Source organism: Pogoniulus pusillus, chromosome 7, assembly GCF_015220805.1.
Source record: "Pogoniulus pusillus isolate bPogPus1 chromosome 7, bPogPus1.pri, whole genome shotgun sequence".
Taxonomy (NCBI): Eukaryota; Metazoa; Chordata; class Aves; order Piciformes; family Lybiidae; genus Pogoniulus; species Pogoniulus pusillus.
In genome coordinates this window covers 26,594,191-26,613,546 of record NC_087270.1, presented here as the reverse complement: position 1 = coordinate 26,613,546, position 19,356 = coordinate 26,594,191, and the positions used below count along the sequence as shown (strand labels likewise).

The following is a 19,356-nucleotide window of genomic DNA, read 5'->3' as shown; positions in this document are numbered from 1 at the left end:
CCTTTGGGGACGGTACCCAGGGAGGAGGTCCTCCTACACGGACTGGGGTGGTGGTACAAAGGCTGGGTAGTTACCAGGGGCTGCCATCACTTAGTCCTTGCTAGCACTGCAGCCCCCGAGGCTGGCTGCCCCTCAGTAGCTGGGTGCTCCTCTGCAGGGTGCTCCTCGGTGTGCCCCGTGTTTGCCCTTGCCCTGGGCTTCGTGGGCAGGTGCTGCTGCAGCAGCTGGACTGGGTGTCTGCAGGCAGCACACCTGAGCTGTGTCGGGAGGGATGGCAGCAGGTGTGCTGTGCGGCTCCTCTGGAGGCTCCCCCTGCCCTGGCCGGGCCAGGTGTGTGCGGCTGGTTGGGCTTTGGTGCTCTCAGGTGGGCTCCTGGTTCCTGAGGGCCAAGTCCTATCTCCTTGTCTCTCAGGTGTGCTGAGAGCAGCGACCTGCAGTGGCTCTGACTAAACCGAAAAGCAATCCCTGGAGCTGCTGTGCTGTGAGGAAGCTCCCTGGGATGGCCCTTTGGGCTCCCAGACTGCACTGCCTTGGAAGGAGCCCTGAAAGGGCATCTTGCCCAAGGCGCTGCAGGCAGAGACAGCTCCAAGGGAGCAGGCTGCGGCTGCGAGCGTGGCAGGGGCTGGCTCGGCACAAGCTGGAATCCAGGCTGCCGCCCTGCTGTGCTAACTGCTCGCCAGCCTTGCTGGCACAGGGCACGGCAGCAGCAACCCAGAAGCAGCCCAGCCCAGTGTGACTGCCCGGCCTGGGTGGCAGAGGAAGCCTCAGCCCTTCCCCCCAGCACCCACAGCTCCGGGCTCCTGCCCGGCAGGCACACAGCTGGCAGCAGCCCACCAGGAGCCGCTGCCTGGGGTGCCGGGGGGGGTCCTGCACCGCTGGCGCCAGCGGCTGAGGCAAAGCTCTTGATGAGCTTTCTGCGGCTGGCAGCTCTGCGTCCCACGGCGTCCTCCTGTCCTCTCGCCCTGCCTCCTGCCTTGCGTAACTGCCCCCGCGGCGCCCTGCTCTCTCCGTGCCGCCTGCTGGCACCCCTGGCCTCGCGGGCCTGCCCAGGGGCTGCGGCCAGGCTGCTCCTTGGGGGAGGCTGGCAGCGCTGGCAGGCAGAGGTCCCCTGGTTCCGTTCCTCTCTGTTTACGTGCTGCAGATGCGCACCGTGCCCAAGCTCCCAGGGATGACTTCCTCAAAGAGGAACATTCCTCAGCTAAGAATTCCCGGGAGGCTGTGGACTCCTGAGGCTTTCTCTGGTCAGAAGCCGACAGTGGAGTGGATTTTTGATTGCTCGATCAGAGTGAGAGAAGAGCAGAGATTAGCAGAGGGGCAGCAGGAGGGGGTGGAGCAGCTGCCCAGGGTCTCCATGATTTGCGTGGTTCGGGTTGCCGCTGAGCCGTCCGTTTGTCGCTTGGGCTTTCGTTTGCTGCACGCACACATACAGGTGGAAGCTGTGACCCAGCTTAGCTGGGGGTGCGTTCTGCGGCCCTTCCTGTGGGCTTGCTGGGTCCCTGCTGCTGCTCCCCCGCTGGGCATTCTGCTGCGAGGTGCTGCCACGTGTTTGGACCCCCTGATGCCACAAGCGATGGGGTTGGGCGCTCCTTTAGCCAGGCTGCAGAGGTCACTGAGCCGTGCAGCTGGTAGAACCCAGGGAGGGGATGTCAGCCAGAGGGACTGTGACAGGCTGGAACGCTGGACCAGTGCCTCATGAGGCTAAACAGTGCCAAGGGCAAGGTTCTGCACCTGGCAGTCCTCAGTGTCAGCACAGGCTGGGGGATGAATGGAAGAGGCTCGGGACCCTGGTCTCTCTCGATCCATTCATCTCCCAGTCCTCCTCTCACCACCCCCCCCACAGGGCTCATTCCTCTACCAGCTCGAAGCCATCTTCTGTCTTCCACTCAGTGCTGGGGACCGTGCTTGGTCTGGTCCTGACACAGCCCTCCCCAGGAGCTGCCCTGTGCTGCACACCCTGGCAGAGCCATTGCTCACACACCAGTCCTGGCCCTTCTGGCTGCCTCTCGGACACAGCTTTCCCTTTCCCCACATCACAGAGCCCCTGCAGCTGCCTGGCCCCTGGGGCCACACACACCACCTTGGGCAAGGTCTCACCTCAACGGCAAGCCTCCTTATCTGCGCTGGGAACTGCTCCAAGACAGGGATTTGTCTCCTCACCTCGCTGCCTTAGGTCAATCTGCGCTCAGCTCTGCCCAGGCTCTGGACTCCTCCTGCCTTCCATGCCTTTCCTGGGACTCCACCCCCAGGGTAACCCTGCTCTCTCAGAACCACCTCCTGATCTTCTTTAATGACAAATGGCAGTGTCACAGCATCAAGCCTCTGATCCGTGTCCTCCCAAATGCTTCAAAGCTCACCTGCTGAGAAGGTCTAATAGGAGAGGTGTGAAGCTCACACGAAAGACAGCACAAAGAAATGAAGCACTTTGGTTCTGGAATGTCTCCACATGTACAACCTGGTGGTGCAGGTCACACAAGGGTTTTCCAGTTCCTTCTCCAAGAGATGGGTGACCAAGGAGCACCACTTCCACTGCCCGTGCCCTGCTAGAGCAGGGCCTGGCACAGCTTTGTTCTGCAAACCAAGCAGCAGGTCTGTACGAAGCAACCAAAGCTCACCAAAGCCTCAGCCAGGGCAGGCACAGCCACGCTGATGTTCTGCTCAATACAATCTGCCCACCAGAGAAGCTCTTCAGCCAGTGCAGCTTCCACACACAGATGCTTGTGTTTTGCCCAGTGCAGCTGGGGTTTGTAACTCCTGAAGGGACGGATTCAGGGCTGGCATGTCAGAGGAAGAGCTGTAACAAACAGGAAGGCCACAAGTCACTTGGCTCTGAAAACAAACAAGTCCCCTCTTCACTATCCTGGTGACCAAGGTGTCTGAAGATACCGCTGTGTGCTTCGAGCAGGTCGCAGCCTCCTTAGAGCGCAGGGGCCTCAGGATCTGCACAGCTGAGCGAAGAAGGGCTCATGCAGGCTTGCAGCCACCTAGAGACATTGCATGAGGAGGGCTGCTGCTGTTTCTGACATGGAGAGAAGCTGTCCTCGCTTCACCCACCGTGATGCACAACAGTGGCAGCCAAGGTTGTGGCTTCTGCCATGCCAGGCACCAGGCATGGGGCTCAGAAGGGTCTGTGGCCATGCCAAAGAGCAGAGCATTCCAGGAGGAAGGCAGCTGGAGGGACTCTGCCTTGCCAAGCACCAGCTGCAGAAGCAATCTTGCAGCAGCAAACACCACCCTGTGCTGACCAAACGGAGGCTTCCCCAAAACCAGTCTGATCCCCCGGCAGGTCCAAGGGCAGGGGCTGGGGGTAAAGAGGAGCTGCTTGATAAATGGCAACTCTTGGCAAGCTTGGAATGACACTGCCCTTACCTCCTTCAAAACCTTGGATCTGTTTCCTACCACTGCCTCCCAGCCTGTAAAACCCTGTCTGCAAGCATTGGATGTCTCTTGTCTTAAACTTGGAGAGCATTTTTTCCACTCAGACTCAGGAATTTTGCTTACCTTCATCCAGCAGCAGTGCCAGCATTTTTTCCAGTACAGCACAAATAACCAGCCCTTGCCAGGAAACAAATGCAGAACTGGGCAGCAGGTGTCCCAGCTGTACTCATGGAACCACAGAATGGCTTGGGATGGATCTTAAAATTCATCCAGGTCAGTCCTCCTGCCGTGGGCAGGGATGTTTCCTACTGAAGCAGGTTGCTTAGAGCCCCATCCAATGTAACCTTGAACGTTTCCAGGCGTGGGGCATTTACCACCTCTGGTGCCAGTGCCTCACCACCTGCTCTGTAAAAATGTCCTCATGTCATAGAATCAACCAGGTTGGAAGAGACCTCCAAGATCATCCAGGCCAGCCTAGCACCCAGCCCTGTCCAGTCAACCAGACCATGGCATCAAGTGCCTCATCCAGGCTTTTCTTGAACACCTCCAGGGACAGCGATTCCACCACCTCCCTGGGCAGCCCATTCCAATGCCAGTCACTCTCTCTGTCAAGAACTTCCTCCTAACATCCAGCCTATACTTCCCCTGGCACAGCTTGAGACTGTGTCCCCTTGTTCTGTTGCTGGTTGCCTGGCAAAAGAGACCAGTCTAATCTCAGACTCTTGCAGTCTAAAGCCATTGCCCCTTGCCAGCTAAAGAGCCTTTCTCCATCATTTTAAAGCACTCTCATATAGTGGAAGGCTGCTCTAAGGTTTCCCTGGAGCATTCTCTTCTGCAAGCTGAACAAGACTAACACTCAACAGAGAGCTTCCAGCCCTCCCATCATTGCTGTGGTCTCCTCTGGACCTGCTCCAACAAATCCATGTCTCTTCTGTGCTGAGGACACAATCCTCCAGGTGAGATCTTGCCAGAACACACAGCACAGCAGCAAAATTGTCTCTCTTGGGCTGCTGGACATGCTGCTTCATGAGCAGCCCAGGACACAACTGGGTTTCTGGGATGGGGACATATTGCCAGCTAATGTCCAACATTTCTCCCACCAGTGTCTGCAAGGCTCTCTCAATCCATTAATTCTCCCAGTGAATGGGCCCTGAGAGGGGTGTGGTGGGAGCAAAGCCTGGCTGGCTTTTGGGACAAAGCCAGCCAGTGAGACTGCATCAACCACATCGGGGCATTTCCAAGAGGAGCCTTCAGAAATCCTGAAGAGGATGCATTAAAGTGCAGGTGTCCTGAGATGCTGCCACTCTGGCAGCACTTGGCACAGAAGCCATTAGGACAAAGCTGAGTAGCAGAAGCTCACAGGATGCTGAGGCAGCTTGGAAGCAACAAGGCAAAAAGAGCAAAACACTCTGGTAGCCAAATGGGACTTGCAGGAATGGTGGCACTGAGTGCCTTGGCTGCAGTCAGTGCATGCCAGGCTAGCAACAGGGCAGCTCTGCCCTCATCCCCCTGGCTGTGCAGGCTGCCTCCCCACAGGCATTCAGCCCAGCAGTGCTGCCTGGTCCCGATGGCACAGCAGGAACCAAAGGGAACACAGGAGCCTTGCAGCAGCACCTCCAGGGAGCTCAGCCTGCTGTCTGGTGAGCCCGGGAGCTGGCAGATAACTGCAGTGGGAAACAGCTTTGCCTTTGCTCCCTTGTGAAGAGCAGGGGGTGCTGGTGACTTCACTGCTCCTGGCTCTCCGAGCACAGCCTGATGGCTCTCTCAGCAGGTCACAACCACAGCCGCCCGCTCCAAACCGGTGAGTAACTGCCTTGTGCACAGCCATTCACAAGCCAGTTTCCCTCCCCAGGAAGGTGAGGTTTGTTCATCCAGTCCCATTTCTTGCCAGAGCCCACAGCAGGAGTGCCTGCACAGCTGGGTTCTTCCCGACCTGCCAAGGTCCTTGGCCGTGTTTGAGGAGGCTGGAGTGTCTTGTTTGCACACTGCTGCTTCATCTGCCTAGCCAGGGATTTTCCAGACCACTGTTTTCCTTCCTTCTTTCTCTCTCTTATTTTCCATTATTAAATGTTCCAGTCCATGGAAAACATCTGAGGTGTAGATTGGTTCAGCAGAAGTCTTGCCCTCACGGCAGGTCAGCGGGCAGTGGGTGCTTCAGCACCAAAAATGGACTGAAAACCAACAAGCTGGGCCAGTGCTCAGGGCAGGGCAGAGGTGACAGCCAAAGGTGCCCGTTGAAAGGCGCGTGTGGGATAACTGCCCTGTGCAGAGGAGCTATGAGCAGGCTGCAGAGACCTCCTGCTGTGCTCAGGGTCCGGTTCTGCAGCATTGTGGGAAGCAAATAGTCTTTTGATGTTCATGTGGAGTGGGAGACTTTTGGTCAGTGCCATTTACTTGCTTATCAGGACTGCTGCACAACCTGCAGCTTGTCCTAGCTCCGGGGTTCATGGTCTACGCGTGGGACCGTGCAAGAGGCGGGAAGGAGGCTGGGAGGCAGAAGGTCCGGTGTGGCTGCAGAGGTGGGAGGGAGGAAAGGAGCTGGGAGGGATGGATGAAACAGATAGAGTGTCTGTCCATCAATGAAGGGTCTGCTGCATCCCTCTAGGCCGTATGAGGAAGCGCTGAAGGCTGTGGAATGGTGGAAGGCATCATAGAGAGCAAATGGAGCTTCTGGGTTTTGCTGATTAGCAGGGCTGGCTCTTCACTTTGGCTGGGGAAGCTGAGAGCCCTGTCCTTGGCTTTCCACAAGTTTGTTGATGCTGGTGGCAGTGGGACTGTGGGCAGCCCAACCTTCCCCTTCCTACCAAGGCAGTGGGAACCACAGCAGGGCAGCTGCATCCCATGGGAGACCCCCAGCAGCCTTCAGCCAGGTCCCAGCTGGGTCCCAGGACTTTCTTCCAGCAGCAGCTCTCTTGGTCTTCAGCAGGGCTTGGGAGGGCTATTTAAAGGCCTGGTCCTCTGCATGGAGCATAGGAAGTAGGAAGTGCTTCCTCCCCGCAGACCTCTGCCCGGAGCTTTGTCTGCTTCCGCACAGTCCCACCCTGCCTGGAGCCACTCCAGGGCCACGCAGGCTGGGGCATGCAGGGTCCTCCTTGACTGCCTGGCTTCTCTTTCTCCAGGACAAAAGGTTTCAGCACCTCAGTACCCAAGAGCCTTGCCCTGGGCAGCACCACGAGGCAGAGGTGCCCCTCTGCCGTCGCTGCCACACCACCCCTCCTGCAGCTGGAAAGGTTGGAGTTGCTGAGAGGAACCCCAGGAGCTGACCTTCCCTCTGGCAGCCTGATTGATGCTTGCTGGCGTGGTTTGGTTGTGGAAGCTAAGGGAAGTCAGCACAGCAGTCTGACAAGCAGTGATCTCTGCCACAACGGGTGAGGAAGCTAAGAGCAGTGGTGTTAACCACAGAGCCTGCTGTGCTTTGAAAGTGCTGCTCGCTGTGCTCCGAGGGTGGAGGGGAACTGTGGGACTGTTTCTGCCGTGCCTGGGATCTCTCAGCAGGTCCTGCCTGTGTCTGCAGAGAAAAGACAGAAAAGACAACAGGGGCTTAACTAGGAGCTGTCTGGTGCTTCCGTGGTGTTAGATAGTACTGTTCTGCTCTGGCAGGGGGGTTGGACTCGATGATCTTGGGTCCCTTCCAACCCCTAATATCCTGTGATCCTGTGGTCCAGACTGCCTTCAGCTGAGCAGACAAAGCTTCTCCTTTCTCTGGCAGGAATCTCTTCCCCAGTGCCACTGCAGCTCCAAACACCTAGACCGGTTCTGGAGCTGACTCCCCTAACCACGAAGGTGCAGCATTCCCTTCCCTTTTCAAGCATAGGTACAGGCACCCAAACGCTGCTGGCAGGCTCCAAGGTGAAGGGAAGCAGCCTCGCCATGGTGTGCTGACAAGGATGTCCACACAGCCCAGGAGAGGGCATCCCCTCAGAAACCTCCAGTGCTGCACCATCCCCCACCAGCGTGGCCCTCCTTTGAACCAGGGCCACAGCCTTTGAACAACCTTTCCTGTTCCTCCAGAGAGGAAGAAATAAATGATAAATGACTGTGTTGATGTTGGGCAGAGGTTGCATGGAGGGCGAGGCCCTGCTGCTATGGTCCTCACACAGGAGACCTGCAGCTCACACAGAGGAATGGGTGAGAGTTTCCAGGAAAATAGCTACAGCATCCCTGGAGATTGGAGCCCAGGGCAGCCTGGTGCCCAGCCTGGATCTTTGTTCGTGGGAGATACAGCAACTTGGGAAAGCGTTTGGTTTGGTAGCACTTTCTGTAGCTCTGTGTCCAGGATCCACCTGCCAGGAAGAGCAGTAACCATCCCTGCCACCAACAGCTCTGGATGTCATCCCACTGAGGCAGTGCCTTGGGCAAACCCTCACATGGTGCCCTGGGTTCCTCAGTGCCAGCACAGCCCCTGCAGCTGGAGAAGGCAGGGCTGGCAGAACTCTCTCTGGTGTGTCATTTGGGCAGCACTAGCAGTGAGGATGCTCTTGCGGACCAGCTTCTGAGGGCCGATTGCCACCTGCCACTGTCTCCAGCAAGTATCACTGTCCCCAAGCTCTCCCTCTCAGCATCGGTGGCTCGAGTGCCCCGGGGCTAGCCCAGGTGCTGTTGGCCATCTCTGGATGCTGCCGTATTTTGGGTCATTCTACTGCAGTTTAACCCCAGTGCCTTTCTGCAGAGGGCGGGTCTGTGCCTTTGCCCGTGGAGTGAAGGCGCGGAGCGGAGCTGCTGCTGCCCGCGGTCGCTCGGTGCTGCGCTGTGTCCCTTCCCCGATCCGGGGGTTCCACTTCCCTCTGCCGGCCCCGCGCTGAGCTCCCGCGGCTCGGGGGAGCCTTCCCTGGAGCAGCGCAGCTGCCGGGAAGGAGCTGGGTGCTGAGGCTTGTGCAGGCGTTTCCCTTGCTCTCTGGTGTTGTGTAAACAAACGCCGAGTCCGGGAGTGTTTTTTTAAGCCCTGCCAACTTTGCAGAGCATCTGAAGATGAAATGGGGCTGGCTGCTTCTCCCTTGGGTTCGGTAAGGAAAGCAAGCCAAAAAGGAAAGGGCAGAGGGAGAAGGTGTGGAAAATCCACTCGTGCTTTTCTGTCCCTGTCTGCAGTCACAGGCTGCCCGATCTGCTCCCTACCAAATTAACCCAATTTCCTAATTTACTTGGAGTATTTCTGTGCCTTTCTCCTCGCGTGGGGAATAGTTGCCCTTTGCAGTAACGAGCTTTGCTCCCTGAGCTGGAGACCCTTATGGAGAGAGCTCCCTGAGCAACTGCTGCGTTTCTGGTCCCAGCTCAGAGCTCATTTTTAACTCATTCGTAGCACTTCAGGACTTTTTTTGAGCGTTTTGTGGTTCTTTTGTGTCTTTGTAGTGAACTTGGAACCACACGGGAGAAACTTTTTTGGTAGAAGAGTCCTGGGGCAGGCTGCCTAGAGAGGTTGTGGAGTCTCCTCCTGTGGGGAGATTCCAGACCCACCTTCTGCTCTGGCAGGGGGGCTTGCCTCGATGATCTCCAGAGGCCCCTTCATTCTGTCATTCCCTGGCAAGCTCTCCTCCCAGCCATGGGTCAGCACTGGGCAGGCACAGCAGGTGCCAGTGTGCCCCAACTCATACAGTGACTGCAGTAGCCATGCTTGAGTGGGCAGACACTGCCACTGTCATCTGCAGGTGCCTGTTCAAGAGGCAACCATCAGATAGTCCTCAGTTTCAGGCACTGATGCCTGGTGTCAGGGACTCGGTTACTTTTCCCTGTAAATCAGGAATACAATCCTCAGTAAAGTGCCTTGAAAGGACAGGAGCAATCCAGAGACCCACAAATGACTCTCTTAGGTGGCTCCATGAATTGATGTGCCAGCCTGGGAAGGTTCCTGCTGCAGAGCCCTTTGGCAAGCTAGGGAGGAGCTGCTGCTCTACAGTAGGTTTATCCTAGACATGAGATCAGTTTTTTTTGGGACCACACAGCTCCAGGGTTTGTGTTTATGGATAAAGTGATAAACTCATGCAGGAAGCTGGGTGAGGTCTGTCACCAGAAGGATATTGTGACACACCTGGATTGCTCCTGAGTCTGCTGGAGCTGAAAGTGTGGCTGGTACAGGGGGTGGTCCTTCCCCTGCAGCCCCTGCTTTCAATAAGCTTCTGGAGAGGATGCAGCTCCAAAGTGAGCTGCAAGTGAGCAGTGCTGATTCTTTAAGTAGCAATGTGGTTGGTCACCAAGAGGGAAAGGCTTGAGAAGCTCGTGGATGTGTTTAGTGTGGCTGCTGCTTCATGTGACAGCTTTGGTTCCTGTTCCATGAAGGCAGCCAAGACTGGAGCTTCAGCCTCTCTTGACAGCAGCCTTGTGCACCTCCAGCTCCGCACTAGGGCTTCGTTGGCATTAGTGGTGGAGGTTTCCCTCTTGTCTTGCTGCTTCTGCTGTTCCCTTCTCAAGATAAGTTTATTCCTTGCTGCACTTCAGCCCTTGCCAAAAGGGGTCCCTGGCCCCAGGCATGCAGCCTGGGCTCTGAGGCAGGTGCTGGTTGTGTGCAAGTGTGGGCACTGCTTTCCCCAGGCAGGACCAGATGTCTGCAGGACCCTGTGGATCCTGGGCCCTCTCTGCTCCAATGCTCAGCGCTTTGGGTGCTGGCATTAGAGCATTCACCAGACCCTGCTCTGCTCTCCAGGGGCCTTTGTGCCAGGCCCATTGAGTTGCACCTTTCCCTCCCAGTTCGGAGCAGAGCTGCTGACTGACCCCGGCTAAGGTGTGGCTAGAGGATGTTGTTACCATGTTGTGTTCTGTATGCTCTTTTACCAGCAGCCGCTTGTTAGTAACTGGGTGCCCGAGGAGCCATCTGCCTCCTGCAGCTGGCATCCTCAGGGCCTGTGTGTGGTGGCTGTCGGTGAGCACTGGCATTTTTAAAGTGATGGGCTGCTGAAGTCTGCTGCTCTGCAGTCCTAATTCCAGGCTCTTCCTTGTCTCAGCTCCTCAAGAGCATTCCTTAGATGGCTTTTGTTACTTCCGTAATACTTGCCTGAGAAGATCCTCCTAGAAACTCCAGTAAGGCCCATGGGAGGTGATTTGGGACAGGCAGCATGGCTTCACCAAGGGCAGGTCCTGCCTGACCAACCTGGTGGTTTTCTTCAGTGGAGTGGCTACACCAGTGGATAAGGAGAGGGCAGTGGAGGTCATCTGGCTGGACTTCAGCAAGGCCCTTGATGTGGTCACCTGCAACAACCTTCTCTCTAAACTGGAGGGAGATGGATTTAGTGGGTGGATGTTCAGTGGATAAGGAATTGGCTGGATGGTCACATCCAGAGGGTGGCAGGCAATGACTCAATGTCCAGATGGAGACAGGTGGCAAGCAGTGTCCCTCAGGAGTCCATACTGAGATGTCAACGATACCATCAAGGATCTAGGCAGTGGGATCGAGTGCACCCTCAGCGAGCTTGCAGATCACACCAAGCTGAGTCTGGGCTTCCCTGTCTCAGCCTGGTGTGGTGGGAAGCGAGGCTGGCAGCGGAGCTGGAGCTGGGTCTCTGCAGTGCCGGGTGCAGGGCTGTCTCTCCTCTCTTGCCTTCTACACCCACTGCAGTGAGTGGCTTGGCTCATTAAGAAGCCACCTCCAGCCCTAATCACAGGACTGACCCCAGCTTCCCATGGTCTCCATTAGCAGTCCTCCTCCAAGTGATCTCGGGGCTAAATCATCCATGCTGCTCCTGGGAAGTGGCTTGATGGAAGCATTTGATAGCAACAAAGCAGGGTGCCAGCAGCAGGGCTGCTGCCAGCGCTAATGAGATCTTCAGGCAGCTCTCTTTGGAGGAGCTACCTGCAACACAGTTCACATGGCAGCAGGTTGGAGATGGGCTTCGATAAATGAACGTTGGTCATTTAATTACTGGTAACAAATTGGTTACAACAGCTACAGGGATGTGTTTGGGTTCAGCATGTCCCAAAGCCTTTTAAGGCTTGCAAGCACCAAAGGGTTGTGTTCAGTGCGCTCCCTGGTGCTGCTCTGGTGTAAGAGAGGAGGAAGGGCTGAAACCAACTGCAGTTTGTTCAATGTAGAGCTTTTGAAGCTGGTATTAAATGAGCATCCATTGGGGCTGTTCAGGCTGGAGAAGAGAAGGCTACAGGGAGACCTTATGACAGCCTTCCAGTACCTGAAGGGGCTGCAGGAGAGCTGGAGAGGGACTTTTCACAAGGGCTGGCAGTGCCAGGATGAGGGACAATGGCTTTGAGCTGGTAGAGGGGTGTCCCTGCCCATGGCAGGGGGTTTGGCACTGGATGATCTTTGAGATCCTTTCCAACCCATTCAATGAATCTTACAGCTAGCAGAGGAGTCACATCTCGTCAGTGGCTCTCTGCTGTCTGAGGGCATGTGTTTTGGAGGGCACAGGGATACTAAAGGCATTCTAGAACAGGCAGAAAGGGCTTTAAGCCTCTTCACTGCCAGCTGGCAGCTTTACCACGCGTTCCTCAGCCCTGTGGGCGATTAAAGCCGAGTTTATTTCTGCTTCACATGCAGCTCCTGTGCTGAGCTGGCACTGCCATCCCTGCCCCTCTCCCAAGGAGCCTGAGCTGGTGCCAGTGAGGCAGGAGTTGCTGTGGCACTGGGCATCACCAAGCCAAGAGATCTCACTGAAGGAGGGCATGCAAAAGCACCTGCTTGCCTAAGGACAGGAATATGGTGGTAGAGTTGCTGCTCTTCCAAAGCTGGTTGAACTGGAGGGCAGCCCAGAACTTTCCTAGGAGTGATGCTGGCAGGGACTGGGAGATATGACATCCCTGCCTGTTGGGAGCCAGCAGAGGGATGTTGGGGCAAACTTGGCAAAAGAGCAAAGAAAAAGGCAATTTTGGAGCAGCTCTGTGGGCATCTCTGCTAGCAAAAGGAAGGGCTGGTGATGGTCTGCTTGCTGCTGGGCTGGAGCAGCTGCTGCTGTCCCTGAGCACAAAGCAGGATGTGAACGGTTCTCATTGCTGAAAGGACACAGACCAAGTGGAGTACAAAGAATAGCAGCCTCAGTTCAGCTGTGGAAAGTCTCTCTGCTGGAGAGCAGCTTAGTTTTTGTTGACCTTTAGCTGTTGTTTTTTTTTTAGGTTCTTAAGCATGCCTGGGATTTTTACTCTCTGGGAAGTGCTCAGCCCCTGATGTATTTTTCCTGATCTCTGCCTTGTTGCTTAGCTCTTGCAGTATCTGAGTAGCTGGCTGGTCTGCAGCTGTTGCTTACCTGTATTTGCACCAGCAGGGCAGGACAGGCCATGCAGAGTAGTGTCTGTGATGGACCCATCACGGGGGCTTGGATGTGGCTTTGTGCAAAGCTTGTGAATAAACCTCTTGAGCCTGGGGGAGGAACTGCAGCCCAGGCTCTGGCTTGGCAGCTCTGTTTGGTGTTGGTGGGAAGCTGTGAAAGGCTGGAAGGGATAAAAGCCAGAAATGCCTCATGGTTCCCTTCTTTCCTGTTGTTTCCCAAGTGCGGATTGACCATCTTTCATCTTGCTGAGGGAAGTGTCCTGTGGCTGGGCAGTGTCTGCTGCTTTGTCACCCAGGCACCATGGGCACTGCCAGAGGAGGGAGCAAACTCAGACCTCTTCCAAAATACCAATAAAACCCTGCAGTTGAAATGCCCTCTGCTCACATGAGAGATTCTGAACTTACTGAAGATGCTTCTTTGAAAGTATAACCCCACACACCTGAAGGGGGCTGCTGTGCCAAACCTTCTGCTTTCAAAAGCCTTTGCTGTGCCTGTCTGGGGGCAGAGGGTCTCGCTTGAAAGTATAAAGCCCCTTGTGCTGCTGTCACAGCAGGAGGGAGAAGATGCTTCATAAGCCAGGGAGTTTGGAGAGCATCAGGCTGATGTATGCAGCTGGCACAGAGCCACCTGCCCTCCCTGCCCCTTGCTTCATCCCTCCCTGCTTTCACTTGTGAGCAGACAGGTTTGACATTCCATGGCCGCCGCTGTCCCCTCCTGCTCTGTCATCGCAGCAGAGCCACTGTTTGGGGTGGGATCCAGACTGGGCATGGCGGGGGAGTGAGGCTGTAGCAGAGAAATCAAATGATGAGTGTGATAATTTCCCAGTAACAGTGATTAATAACAAGACGCCAAACAGGCCCTCCCAAACCACCTGCCCAGGACTTTGCTGGTAACCGAGAGCGCCTTGAGGAGAGGCAGCCGTGGTGGTTTGTGGCATCCTTTTCTCTCCTCCTCTCCAGCTTGCCCTAGGCAGGGTCTGCATTCTAACAAGGCCTGCCCAGCTCCCTGCCCCTCTCCGCTGCGAGGGGCCGGGGCTCAGGCAGCCGCTGTCTGCCCTTGCAGCCGCTGAGCCCCTGCCCGCCAGAGGATGGGGAAGCAGAACAGCAAACTGCGCCCCGAGGTGCTGCAGGACCTGCGCGAGAACACCGAGTTCACAGACCACGAGCTGCAGGAGTGGTACAAGGGCTTCCTGAAGGACTGCCCCACGGGACACCTCACCGTGGAGGAGTTCAAGAAGATCTACGCCAACTTCTTCCCCTACGGCGACGCCTCCAAGTTCGCCGAGCACGTCTTCCGCACCTTCGACACCAATGGCGACGGCACCATCGACTTCCGGGAGTTCATCATCGCCCTCAGCGTCACCTCGCGCGGCAAGCTGGAGCAGAAGCTCAAGTGGGCCTTCAGCATGTACGACCTGGACGGCAACGGCTACATCAGCCGCGGCGAGATGCTGGAGATCGTGCAGGTGAGGCACCCGCCGCGGCTGCGGCCTCTGCGGCTCAGCACTGCGCGGGGCTGGCTCACAGGATGGCCCTGCCAGGCTCTGCTGTGGCCTCTGCGGCTCAGCACTGTGCTGGCTCACAGGATGGCCCTGCCAGGCTCTGCTGTGGCCGCTGCGGCTCAGCACTGTGCTGGCTCACAGGATGGCCCTGCCAGGCTCTGCTGTGGCTGCTGCGGCTCAGCACTGTGCTGGCTCACAGGATGGCCCTGCCAGGCTCTGCTGTGGCCGCTGCAGCTCAGCACTGTGCTGGCTCACAGGATGGCCCTGCCAGGCTCTGCTGTGGCCGCTGCGGCTCAGCACTGTGCTGGCTCACAGGATGGCCCTGCCAGGCTCTGCTGTGGCCGCTGCGGCTCAGCACTGTGCTGGCTCCCAGGATGACCCTGCCAGGCTCTGCTGTGGCCGCTGCGGCTCAGCACTGTGCAGAGCTGGCTCACAGGATGGCCCTGCCAGGCTCTGCTGTGGCCGCTGCGGCTCAGCACTGTGCTGGCTCCCAGGATGGCCCTGCCAGGCTCTGCTGTGGCCGCTGCGGCTCAGCACTGTGCTGGCTCACAGGATGGCCCTGCCAGGCTCTGCTGTGGCCGCTGCGGCTCAGCACTGTGCTGGCTCACAGGGTGGCCCTGCCAGGCTCTGCTGTGGCTGCTGCAGCTCAGCACTGTGCTGGCTCACAGGATGGCCCTGCCAGGCTCTGCTGTGGCCTCTGCGGCTCAGCACTGTGCTGGCTCACAGGATGGCCCTGCCAGGCTCTGCTATGGCCTCTGCGGCTCAGCACTGTGCTGGCTCACAGGATGGCCCTGCCAGGCTCTGCTGTGGCCGCTGCGGCTCAGCACTGTGCTGGCTCCCAGGATGGCCCTGCCAGGCTCTGCTGTGGCCGCTGCGGCTCAGCACTGTGCTGGCTCACAGGATGGCACTGTGCAGCTGGCCTGCAGCTGGATCTGCGCAGCTCTCTGGGGGTTTCTCAGCAGGGTGCTGATGGGACCAACGAGCCCTAAATGCAAATATCTCTGTCCCAGTATTCTCCATCTGAACGCTCTGAAGCTTAACTTCTGGGGCAGCCTGAGTGCTGAATGAAAGGCTGTAGCAGGCTTTGGGCTCCAGTAGCCCACAGGGTGTACTGGGGTACATGTAGGTCAGAGTCCTTTCTGCCCCTGCCCCACATGCCAACCTAGGGCATGGGCTGCTCACCATCTGCCCTGCAGCCACAGTGTGTCTGCAGTATGCCCTAAGTGGCACAGGGCAGCATGGAATGTATCCTGCCCATGTCATGGACCTTGTGGTGGAGATAATTTGGGAGGAAGGTTGGAACTGCAGGCACCCCGAAAAGGTTCAGTTTTGAACTCCTCAGTTTCAGAGGGGCAGGGGTCTGCTGGAGAAGGTCCAGCATAGAGCTACAAGGATGATGAGGGGACTGGAGCACTGCCTGATGAGGAGAGGCTGAGGGACCTGGGGCTGCTTAGTCTGGAGAAGAGAAGACTGAGAGGGGATCTAATAAATGTTTGTAACTATCTGAGGGGTGGGGGTCAGGAGAGGGACACAGGCTCTGCACACTTGCTCCCTGGGATGGGACAAGGAGCAATGGATGGAAGCTGCAGCACAGGAGGTTCCATCTCAACACAAGGGGAAACTTCTTTACCTTAAAAGTCCCAGAGCACTGGCACAGGCTCCCCAGAGAGATTGTGGAGACTCCTTCTCTGGAGACTTTCAATGCCTGTTTGGATGTGTTCCTGTGTGACCTGAGCTAGATCGTATGGTCCTGCTCTGGCAGAGGGGATGGACTTGATGATCTCTTTGGGTGCCTTCCAACCCCTAACATCCTGTGAGCCTGTGATCTTTATTCACCTTCTGTAAGCCTGACAAAGCATTTCCCACCCACAAAGAAAAGCAGTTCCCTTCTCTGTCTGCTCCTATGCACTACTCTCCCCACACACCTGGTCGAGAGCAGCCAGGGAGCCAAGGGCTGAGCCTAGCTGCAGCCAGGACAACAACAGAACATTGCCTCCTGTACATCAGCTGTAATCTGGACCCTGACTCTCAGTTCAGCTGCCCCAGCAGTGTGGGAGCTCCCTTTGGAGCAGAGTGAACCTGGGAATGGAAAGCACAAACGCTGCAGTCAGAAATTGCTGCTCACTTGGGTTTGCAAAGCCCTGCTGCTGCCTGCCAGGGTCAGCTGCCTCTCTCACTGCTGCAGGCTTGCATCCCTTAATTCTCTGTCTCAGCCCTGGTGCTTTATTGCTTGGGTTGTGTTCTTTCTGTATCTTTTGGGTCTGCCTCTTCTTTTTTCCTATCCAGGCAATCTACAAAATGGTTTCCTCAGTAATGAAAATGCCAGAAGACGAATCCACTCCTGAGAAGCGAACAGACAAGATCTTCAGACAGATGGACACGAACAATGATGGTAGGGTCTCCACCAGCACTGCTTCCCAGGCTCTAGAAATAGAGGTCCTCTAGCCCAGCATTAATAGAAGCAGATGAGAGTATCTTGGGCAGGGTGGTGGAGGGCAGAAGTGTCCTTGCCAGCACCTTTGATCTACACCTGGCCTCAGTGAGCACCTCCAGTCCATACCAGACTGGGTGAGGAAGTGGGCAAGAGGTGAAGGGGTGGGGGAAAGGCAGTCCCCCAGCATTTCACAGGTTAATGCCCTTCTGCAAAGGCTCCTCTGAAACTCAGGATCTTTGGGTCATTTTCTCTGGTCACAGCATAACCCCGGCAGGAGGTTTCACTCCTGAGCCCTTCACAGGGCTGTGTTTCGGGGCTGGCTGTCACTAATGCAGGCTGGGGATGTGCTTAGGTGCCAGAAAGCCAAAAATCCTCTGGCTCTGTGATACTGCCTGTGCATGTTTGTGGCATGTGTGCCTGTCCCCATGGCCACACACTCCCGCAGTGTTCGCTCCACTGTGCTGTGCGCACATCAGAGGAACACAGCAGCTCCCAAGCCAGATATGGAGCCACCTGACAGCCTGCCCACCACAGCCCCTCCACCTGATCTGGCTCCTTGCCTCAGCCTCAGAAACACAAGGGAGATTGGAGCCATTTCCTCTGCCCTGCCGATGTGTTTCCTCACATCCCAGCCAAAGTGGAGCTTTCCCTGGGAGGTGTCCTGGCAGCGGCAGAGGTGGCAGCTGCCCACGTCCAAATCAGGAGCTGTGTCCCACTGCTGTGCTCAGCAGGAGCAAAGATTTGGTCCTCGCACGGAGCTGTGGAGGGCTGGAAAGATGTGACCTTAGGGCAGAGGAAGGGTTTTATTGAAGGGTATTTGACGGCTGCATTTTGCATCTCCTTCTGCAGTCCCTGGGGCACATTCTTGGCCTTGCTGAAGTCCTCAAGTAGTTTATCTTTGGCTTCATCCAACGGAGCATTTCACCCCCTGGTGGGGGTGGAGGGCCCTAAAACAAGACCATTGAAGTATTCCTGCTCTGCAGAAAGCTGTGGCGCCTGCAGAGGTACAGCAAAGTGGTGGCCACACCACCTGCTGTAGGCACCCTCCATCTGCTCCACTGTGCTGCTGAGATAAATCCCTCCTGCTGCTTAGAAGGTGCCAGCCCCGCAGTGCCAAGCGTGAGGAAGTGCTCCTGCTGGCTGGAAGTGTTTCTGCTGCCCTATCTGGCTGTGGCACACTACAGATAGATTCTGATTGATTTGCTTTGAAGTATTGCAGGGAGAGGGCAAAGCTGATAAATGTCCTGATGGCTCTGAGAATTCTTTTCCAAGCTGATAAAAACTTTGGGGAGTAGTCTGGGAGCTCAAAAGCCAGACGTGAGGACAGAAGCATGCCACAGGGTTTTGGATTTTTGTAACTCTGCAAGGAGTTTGGCTCATCCCTCTCTGTGTGACCTGATTCGGGCGCTGCCTGCCAAGCTCAGTCCTCTCCCCATGCCCACGGCAGACCCAACCCAGCTGCAGGACCCTGCACTTGGTCTTGTTGAACCTCAGGTTCGTGCGGCAGATTAAATATCACTTGGTGTCACCAAGTGACCTTAGAAAAGTGACTGCATTTTGTCCTTCCTGCCTTTCAGGTAAGCTGTCACTGGAAGAGTTCATCAAAGGTGCCAAGAGCGACCCATCCATCGTGCGGTTGCTACAGTGCGACCCCAGCAGCGCCAGCCAGTTCTGACTGCAGCGGACATTGCGCCGAGCTCCCCGGCTGGCCTGCCCCCGGTTGGCCTGCCCCTGGCTGGCCTCCCCCCGGCTGGCCTGCCCCAGGCTTTGCTCGCAAATGGATGCCTTCTCCCCCACCTCCCCACTGCCAGCCCCTCTACGTGTGTCCCCGCTGGACCCAGTGCAGCTCCCCATCAAGAGCTCCCCTCGGCTCCAGGCAGCGCCGCGGCTGCTGGCGTGCCCAGTGCTCGTCAGGTGTTTACATGCAGCCACAGAGGAGTGCGAGGCGCTGGTGGGACACCACTGCAGCTAGGCCCTCAGACAAGGCATGTCCCAGTAGCTCTGCAGAAGGTTTGTAGAATGGTTTGGGTTGGAAGGGGACCTTGGAGATCGTCTGGATGATAGGTAGGACCTTGACCAACGTAGATAATTTATTTTGCTTGAGGAATTCCTGTGTTTAAAAAACAAAAAAACAACAAAACAAAAGTGGACTGAATGAAGTAGGGAGGTCAAAAAAAAAAAAAGGCAAAAAAACAACAAAAAAACCTTCAAAACAAAAAAAAAAAGCAGCTTTCTGGGCATGGTTCCAGATTTCTTTTTGAGGAAAATTGCTTGCACTTATCTAATGGTCTTTTACTTTCTTTTAATATATATATATATATATATATAAAAAAATTATATATATATGGTGAAGTTAAAATTTTAACTATTTAGGTCATCTATTTAAGGCACACAGTAGAATTTTGAGCTTTGTTTCTTCTAGTTGTCTGTGATTTGACCCAAATCTGGGAGATTGGGTTCCCGTGGTATTTTTATGCATTAGCAAGTGGCTGTTGCAGCAGTGCATGATTAGCAGTCTGTGGCTGTTCCACTCCGTTTCACTCCTGAATGCAAACGTTTGTTCCTCTGCTGCCAGTGCTCCAGCACCGCTGCGTTAACCAAGGCCTGGCAGGAGCACCCCCCCCTCCTCCTCGTGTCGTGTTTCTCAGTGGAGTCCAACTTTTCTGGTGGTTCAGTGGCTTCTGAGTGCCCCGAGGTGACGTGGCTGGCACTGCTGTTCTCCACCTGGCTGCACCTCCTCCCCTGCCGTCGGTCTGTTGATAGTCTCGTGCGTTCCAGTGTTATTTAATATCTGCCTAATGCCAAGAGATATTAATTGAAATAAAAGACTACTTTTCTTGTCA

General features: G+C 56.0%; 1 protein-coding gene across 2 annotated transcripts in view; it reads left to right on the top strand.

Moving 5' to 3' along the window:
• HPCAL1 (hippocalcin like 1) overlaps nt 1-19,356 on the top strand; it is a 58,027-nt gene extending 38,671 nt beyond the window's left edge. For both annotated transcript variants that reach the window (XM_064146332.1, XM_064146331.1), the window contains 3 exons: nt 13,641-14,043; nt 16,366-16,471; nt 18,091-19,356. In XM_064146332.1, the coding sequence (XP_064002402.1) occupies nt 13,666-14,043; nt 16,366-16,471; nt 18,091-18,188 (582 nt within the window). In that variant the 5' untranslated portion in view covers nt 13,641-13,665 and the 3' untranslated portion in view covers nt 18,189-19,356. The remainder of the gene's footprint in view (nt 1-13,640; nt 14,044-16,365; nt 16,472-18,090) is intronic.